Source organism: Oryctolagus cuniculus, chromosome 15 (assembly GCF_051225735.1).
Source record: "Oryctolagus cuniculus isolate XC-2025 breed Fujian yellow rabbit chromosome 15, ASM5122573v1, whole genome shotgun sequence".
In the NCBI taxonomy this organism is placed as follows: Eukaryota; Metazoa; Chordata; class Mammalia; order Lagomorpha; family Leporidae; genus Oryctolagus; species Oryctolagus cuniculus.
Window position 1 is genome coordinate 61,743,001 of NC_142881.1, and position 7,849 is coordinate 61,750,849.

Sequence of the window (7,849 nt, forward strand, 5' to 3'; positions counted from 1 at the left end):
GTGTGGGGGCTCCCCTACCCCAGCCCTAGGCAGCCACAGCCGCAGGGCTCAGTTCAGTCTGATATGAGGACTCCTAATCTGGGGCAGGGGCCGGGTCGTGGACCACTTCTGAGAGCTTAGGGAAGCTGTAGATCGTGTCCTAGCTCAAAAACCAACACGCACGTGCCCCACTGTGCACGTACAAGTTCAAGGGCTTCATAGGGTCACATGGTCAGGGCAAGAACTCCCCCACACATGCACCTTTGTCTTTTCGAGAGAAAACCGTGTCAGCCCCCGTCCCAGGCCTCCTCCGCCCGCTTCCTGACGAGGCCCCTGCTGGGCCAGCCTCCGCAGAGCCCTCCATGGACAGCGGGGGCAGCCGCTCGGCTTCAGTTCTGGCGGGCAAAGCGGCTCGTGCCCTCCTGCATTCTGCCCGGAGCGGCTGATGATTATTCGACGGCTTCCAGGAGCTCCCCGATGCTACGAACGGGCCAATCCTGCATCTCCAGGATCCCGTCAAAGGCAGCCGCACTCCTCCACAATCATGTCCTTGTGGTGGTCCAGCAGCACCCTGCCGTTGTCCACGTAGAGCATGCTCAGCGGCTTGGTCTTCACCGGGGCGCAGCAGGTGGAAGGGACTCGGTGAGGGTGGTAGCGCTTCAGGAGGCTCTGAAAGGGAGACAGGGGGCTCAGTTCCCATCCCAATGGGCAGGTCGGGGGGCAGGACTTAGGAGTAAAAAGTTTAAAAAAATTAAAATCAGATTCTGGGGGCAGAAATGAAGAAAGTTGTTTTCTTAAACTGGCATGCCAATGCAGCACCAGCTCTGAGGTCTAACTAGCTCTGCGTTTATTTTTTGTTTTTGTTTTGATTTAAAAAGAATGGCCTTGGGGCACTGTGGCTCAGCGGGTTAATGTCCTGGCCTGAAGCACTGCCATCCCATATGGGCGCCAGTTCGAGACCTGGCTGCTCCACTTCCTATCCAGCTCTCTGCTATGGCCTGGGAAAGCAGTAGAAGATGACCCAAGTTCTTGGGCCCCTGCACACGCGTGGGAGACCAGGAAGAAGCTCCTGACTCCTGGCTTTGGATCAGCCGTTGCGGCCATTTGGGGAGTGAACCAACGGATGGAAGACCCCTCTTTCTCTCTTTCTCTCTCTGCCTCTCCTCTCTCTGTGTAACTCTGACTTTCAAATAAATAAATAAATCTTTAAAAAAAATAAAAAGGACAGCCTTTAAACAAAAAAAAATTCAAAAAGTTACATGTGTCTGGGTGGCAGTGGCTAACTTGTATATTCCATTTTTTAAAGATTTATTTATTTATTTGCGTTCCAGCATAGAGTAAATACCAATTTCACACTATTCTGAGGAACTCTTGAAAAGCGGACTTGTGGAAATTCTCATGGGATTTGCTTTGTTGGCCAGAGAGGGCCAAGGAGAGTCAGCGGGAGCAGAGCGCGCTACCCGAGAGCCGCCCTTGTCGCCAGAGTGTCAGAGCTGGCGACCCGGCTGTTTGCTTCTCTGTGGTTCCCGTGCAGCCTGCTGCAGGTGGAGGGGGTGGCCCCACCCGCTGCCTGGACCCTGACCTGGTCAGAGGCTCGGGCTGGAGGAGGTGCCGCAGGTCCCCAGGGTTCTTACTCCAGGTGTCATGGGGTAAATGGACACCTGACCTGAGGGCAGGGCAGGGCCACCTGCAGCGGCAAGGTTCGGCTCTGTTCCGTTCTTTCTGCCTCCTTCCCCTTCCTAACTCACTGTTCTTTCTGTTCTTCTCCCCTGCCGCCTCCTAGGCCTTAGGCTGCTCAGTGGTACCTGGTGGCTGCCTCTGGCCCTCTACTCCTGCAGGCTGTGTGGTCAGCTCTTGTTTTAGGAGCAGAAGGCTACAGTGTCAGGGCTGGGGAGGAGCTGAGCCCCTCCAGACCACTCCCACTGCTAATTTTGTCAGATGGGAGAAATCCCAGGAAGCGATGTGCCGCAGGCTGCCCGTGGTGCTTTGAGGGTGCTGTGATGGGTCTGCCATCCCTGCACCTCTAGGACCCAGCACAGGAGCTGGCCCATGGCAGGTGCTCCAGCGAATGCAGGAACACAGCGGCTGAACAGCAAAGCTGGCATCCTGCCCCCCAACCCCCATGGAGCAGGGCTTCGGCCCTGCTTCCCACCTGGATGTAGGCGTGGTTGGTCGGATGAAATTCCTCTCCCACGGGGTTAGGACACTCGCCCTCACAGCGGTAGGCGTTGTACTGCTTGGGGTAGATGATCCAAGAGCCCCAGCCGATGAGGTTGAAGTCCACCTGGAACTTGACCTTGCGGCACAGTTGGCTTCTGTCTGGCAACTGATGCCGCCGGTGCCTCCTGCCCCTCTCGGAGTCCAGCTGCCCCTCCTGGGCCCGCCAGGAGCTCTCGGCTTCCCACAGCAAGGTGGAGCCGCCCAGCCGCCTCTGCTCCTGGGAGAGGTTGGAGTGGAGCACGAGGACCACGGTGGGGACAGAGTCGGTGCCGGGCAGGGTGCCAGGTGGAGTAGGGGGTAGCCGCCAGCACGCTCCGGCCAGACTGGACACCTGCTCCTCCAGTGCCCTGGGGTGCTTCAGCCACTTGGAGAGTGGCCTGGTCACCTCCAGGACCATGCTGCCTGAGGAGAAGGTGACCTGGGACAGAGCGACGGTGAACACCTCCATCCGGAGACGCTCCAAGCAGTCGGCCGGGTCCTGCTCTGTGTCTGCCTTGGGCTGGTGGAAGATCTCAATGGTGAGCGGGCCCTCGGCGGGCAGGTCCTCGGGGCCAGACGGCTGCAGCCGGAGCTCAGCCCACGCCAGCTCTTCTTCTTGGCTCAGGAAGGAGAAGTCAAAAGCAAAGGTCCAGTTCCGCCCAGCCACCTCCACGTCTGGGTGGGGAGAAAACCAGGAAGGAAGCGGGTGAGTGCCCCCCCCCCAAGCTGCAGCCAGAGTGACAGCCACCACAACTCAATCCGCACCCAAACTACAAATTGCTAACGTTACCAAGTGAGGAGAATGGAGTCACCCAAGTTGCTATTATTGGAAAATGGCAGAGCCAAGAGTAAACTTGGATTCGCTCAACTACCAAACCACCACTGTCAGTGCCCCCCACCCGAGGCAACCAGAGACCAAGGGGCAGAAATTGGAAGGCAGGTCTCCCCCTTTCTCTTCTCCCTCACATCCGGGGCTCTGAGCCTTCTAACCTGAACCTTGGGCTTCCACTCTCCCTGTAAGCCCGACACAAGCGATTGCCTTGGGCTCCCGGCATGTATGGGTGCCATGGACAAGCTCAGAGCTCTCAAGGAGGCACGGGCAACAGGAGCCAAGGGCTGGCTGCCCGCTCCCTGCCCCTTCCTGAGGACAGACGCAGGAACCTGCTGTCCTCCCTCCACCCACTGGTCTTCCCTGCACACCTCCAGGACCCTGCCCCCCTCCTGCCCCAGGTGGCTCGGGCACCAGCGGCTGCTGTGCAGCGAGCAGCAGTCACGAAGCCACCCAGGACAGGCAAACCCGGACGAGACCAGAAGGCACACTGGTTGGGGACCGGGCGCACACTTCCTTGTTCCAGGGCTCGGTCCCCCTTCTTCCCAATGGGAAGAGGACTGCACTAGCCAGCTCTGCGCATGGATTTATTCATTAGAAAAGCGCCAGCGTCATGACTCCTTCCGGAATGGGTTCTGGTAGTGATGCTCTGTTCAGGTCCGGGCTGCACAGAGCACGCGCACTCGCACTCACAGTTTGTTTTATTGACTGACAAGGCCTCTCTGGTCACAGAGGAGTTGCAGGGGAAGGACAGCCAGCCTCTCCCGGCCCATCTGCAGCTGCTCCTTTTCACTTAGTTTCCAATTCCCTGCTCGTTAACACCTGCAGGAGGCAATAACCGGTCCCCAGGAGCAAGAATCCCGCAGAGGCCGGGGAGGAGGCCGACCTTACCCATTAGCTCTTGCTGCACCACCTGGCCATCTGGGACTTAGGCGGGACACTGGCAACTCCCGGCGACCCGTACCAGGAGGCCTGGGCGCAATAAACTGAAAACTGTTCTATCTCAGGGCAGGTGTTGTGGGACAGCATCCCATGTTGGAGTGCTGGCTGCTCTGCTTCTGATGCAGCCCCTGCTACTGTACCTGGAAACACAGCAGCAGCAAATGGCCCGAGTGCACGGGCCCCTGCAACTCACATGGGAGACCTGGATGGAGTGCTGGCCTAGCTCCAGACACTGCAGCCATTTGGGGAGTGAGCCAGTCATGGAAAATCCAGACACCTCCAAAGTTCAACACACATTGGCTATCAGTCAGAAATGAAGGTGTCATGTGACCAGGCCGTGAGCGACCTGGACAGGACAGGGCAGTGTGTGTGGAGAGGTGGAGAAGCCTGCCCGTCTGTGACTCCTTGACCTCCCCCCTCCCCAGGCTTCCTGGGTCACAGTGCTGATCACAGCCCTAGACCTGGCTCTGGTCATCTCGGAATAGGGATTTCTAGTCATCTGGAGGTCACTGATGCTGATGGGGACTGGCGTTGTGGCGTAGCCGATAAAGCCGGCTGTGACAGTTTGCATCCTGGCTGCTCCCCGCTAATGGTCTGGGAAAGCAGAGACAGTCCAAGTATTTGAGCCCCTGCACCCGTGTGGGAGACCTGGAAGAAGCTCCTGGCTGCAGTTGGCTCAGCCCAGGCCACTGCAGCCATCTGAGGAGTGAAACAGCTGATGGAAGATCTCTCTCTGACTTTCAAATAAATAAATCTTTTAAAAATACAAAATATTATCCCCCAGCACGGGGGTGGGGTGGGGCTGAACGCGCCCACGTAATACCACAAGTGTTATCTGAGGGTGAATGCACAGGAGGGCTCACAGACATCCTGAAAACCACCCACGTGGGCAGTGCAGACCCCAGTGATGTCTTGACTTGCTCCACTCCAAAGAGCAAGTGGCTGGGTCCCTGACCCTCCCTGAGGCTGAGGAAGGGCCAGGGTCAGTCCCTCTGGGAAAGGAGGGTGTGGATGAGCCAGGCCCCCTGCATTGTCCTTAGCCATCCTAGCCATCAGCAGAGTAGCTGCCAAGTGTTTCGGGAGCATTGTCTCTGCAGACCCTTCCCACCGCGTGTACCCCCCCCCCCCCCCCGCAGCTGAGGAGCGAGGTCCAGGGTGAAGGATGTGGCAAGCTCAGGTGCAAACCCCGTGTGGCTGGACCTCAACATGCCGCTCACATCCGTCCCACCTCCCAGGGCGAGGAGCAGGTGGGAATTTTACTTCACCACGCTGTCTCCCTCTCTGTCTCCGCCTTTCAAATAAGGCCAGAGGAGAGGCCGGTGCTGTGTCATATCGGATAAAGCCAATATGACATCTCATATGGTCACCGGTTTGAGTCTCAGCTGCTCCACTTCTGATCCAGCTCTTGCTATGGCCTGGGAAAGCAGTGGAGGATGGCCCAAGTCCTTGGGTCCCTGCACCCACTTGGGAAGACCTGGATAAAGCTCCTGGCTCCTGGTTCAGATCGGTGCAGCTCCAACTGGGGGGTGAACCAGCAGATGGAAGACCTCTCTCTCTTTCTCTCTGCCTCTCTTCTCTCTGTGTAACTCTGACTTTCAAATAAATAAATCATTTTTTTAAATGGAAAACAAAGACATAGCAAGCTATGAGTGTACTTAATGCCGTTACACTTAAATAATGGTGGCATGGTGAATTTTGCGGTGTGCATTTACACACCTGCAGAAAGAGAAGTTCACTGACTGACCAGCCGAGCGAGGCCCCGGGCCAGGGACACACAGAGCTGGGGAGCAGACGCCAGCTTCCCGGTCTGTGCACCTTTCCAGAAGGGAGGGCCCCGGCAAAGGCGCGCGCTCTCCCTCGCCCCCATCCCAGGCGGGCCGCCCTCTGGCCGAGGGGTCGCGCCCCGCCAGCCCCCTGGGGGGTCCCCGTCCGACAGGGCCTGGGGTGACCCTTCCGGAGAAGGTCACAGCCGCCGAACTGCGGCGGTGGGATCCCGCCCAGACCTACGAGGGGCGGTCGGGCGGGCGGCGCGTCGGGCGCGCTGCAGGATGTGGATTGCGGCCCGCGCAGGGGAGGGCCGTCTGGCCCCGCAGGCGGAGGGCGGGCCGGGAGGCGGAGCTGCTCGCACTTCGTGTTGCGGATCGCTCCGGGAGGGGGTCCTCTCCTCGACCTCAGCCTGCTCCGCCCGCGCCGGGCCCAGACACCAGCCACCCGGAACGCGGGTCGCTCCGGCACTTGCCCCCACCCCATCCCCGGCTCAGCACCCAGGGCGGCCTCCAGCCTCCGCTTCCCTCACCTCGGATCTGTGGGCCCCAATCCTTGACGTCACACTGCCAGCACCAGACCCAGGGACCCATTCACCCTTACTCGCAAAGAGGGGGGAAAAAACTGGACAGAAGAATTGTAGCAATAATGCTGGCTTATGGCTATGGTGCCTGGTCCCCGTTGGGCGTGTTGCGGTGGGTGTCGCCCCGCCCTTCCCCCCAGGGTTAGACCTGGGAAGTCTGCTCGCACTGCTGTCCCCATTTCACGGATACGCAAACCGAGGCGGCCAGCTTGTCCCGTCAGAGAGCCGCGGCGCGGTCAGGCCCCATTACTACCCCAAACCGAGACCCGGGAGACAGGTCTCCCTGTCGGGGTCACATCCTGGGCGCTGGACTCCCTCCCCTCTTGACCACGGACCCCTCTCGGCCACCACCCGGTGCACCGAGCCTGTGGACGCTTAAACACCGTAGATGCAGGCCCTGGACACACCCTCCGACCCCCGGGCGGCGGCGTCCCCAGGCAGGAGCCGCAGCCCCCGACTCCCAAGCTTAGCGCGCCCGTGAGTCCGTGGGCAGCTCCTACCTTGCGCCTGCAGGCTGCGGATGATGTCCGCGCGGGGCAGAGGGTCGCGGTAGAGGCTCAGCATGTATGCAAGAGGGGACGGCGACGAGGACTGCCTCCGCGTACGTAGGGGCACGGTGGCCATCGTCGCGGCGTCCACCTGGAGCAGGGTCCAGCAGGCGTGCAGTAGGAGGAACGCAAGACGGTGGGCGTGCATGGTGGGCTGGGCAGACCCGAAAGCTGCGCCTCTGCCGCTTATATCCTGGCCCTGCACAGCCGCCCCGCCCTTCCTCCCGCCTGGGAAGCTCTAAGATCCCATAGCCGGCCACCTGCAGGGGGGAGGGAGGTGTGGCCCCCCCCCCCAAGGCAGGCCAGACCAGACCCGAGCCTGAGATCCAGGGGCGGCTCTGGACTCTGGCTATTAAAGAGGGGTGCTGCGGGGTTAGGCAGCTTGTTCCCCGCAAAGCCCCAGGGCTGAATGGTGGCTTCCTTCTTGGGCCGCCCCAGGATCCCTGCTCCTTCCTCCAGTCCTGGGACATCAAGAAGCAGGTGGGGAGCGCTGGGGCGTCGGCGGGCTCCTGGGCAGGCTGTGGCTGCCTGCATAGGCCTGGGATGCTTTGGACAGCCAACCTGGCTGTAGCGTCTCCCCCAGGGCGCTGGCTGGGTGAGCACCCCCCGGCCTGCTCAGGCACATCCTGCCTGGGGGGCCAGCTTCCCATGTGGAAGTGAACAGGAGGGACCAGGATAGAAGACGTCTCCATCGGAAGAAAGTCTTCAGCGAAGCAGAGCCAGGCCAGGACACAATCCTGGTGGCGTCAGGCTCTCCCGCACCCCCCCCCCCCCGCACACATCACCCCAGTGATGTCTGCAAAAAATGTGCAGCCCGGGACCGGTTCCAGGACACTTGGGCTTCAGATCTGGACACCTCGCTTCCCTCAGTGCTCTCTGGGGTCTGCTCGCCTGATCTGCATAAGAGACATCCTGGTATTGTCTCCCTTCCCAGTCCTGCCTGGTCGGAGCTGGAATTGCCCTTAAAGAAATGTAAATTCCTGCCCCAGGATCCCCACCTGTTTT

The 7,849-nt window shown here is 60.1% G+C and overlaps 1 protein-coding gene across 1 annotated transcript; it reads right to left on the reverse strand.

The window, feature by feature from the left end:
• Positions 1-357: 357 nt before the first annotated feature.
• NODAL (nodal growth differentiation factor) lies at positions 358-7,032 on the reverse strand. The gene is made up of 3 exons (XM_070057791.2): positions 6,797-7,032; positions 2,132-2,853; positions 358-648 (listed from the first exon to the last, which is right to left on the reverse strand). The coding sequence occupies exons 1-3, from the start codon at positions 6,990-6,992 to the stop codon at positions 496-498; spliced, it is 1,071 nt and encodes a 356-aa protein (XP_069913892.2). The 5' UTR covers positions 6,993-7,032; the 3' UTR covers positions 358-495.
• Positions 7,033-7,849: the final 817 nt, after the last annotated feature.

What these genes read in the sequence shown, in the direction of transcription:
- NODAL (XM_070057791.2), bottom strand. Translation starts at nt 6,992, where the DNA reads ATGCACGCCCACCGTCTTGCGTTCCTCCTACTGCACGCCTGCTGGACC. An exon ending in CCGCAGCCTGCAGGCGCAAG is followed by an intron (nt 2,854 to 6,796) that starts GTAGGAGCTGCC and finishes CTCCCCACCCAG; the next exon opens with ACGTGGAGGTGGCTGGGCGG. An exon ending in CCAACCACGCCTACATCCAG is followed by an intron (nt 649 to 2,131) that starts GTGGGAAGCAGG and finishes TCTCCCTTTCAG; the next exon opens with AGCCTCCTGAAGCGCTACCA.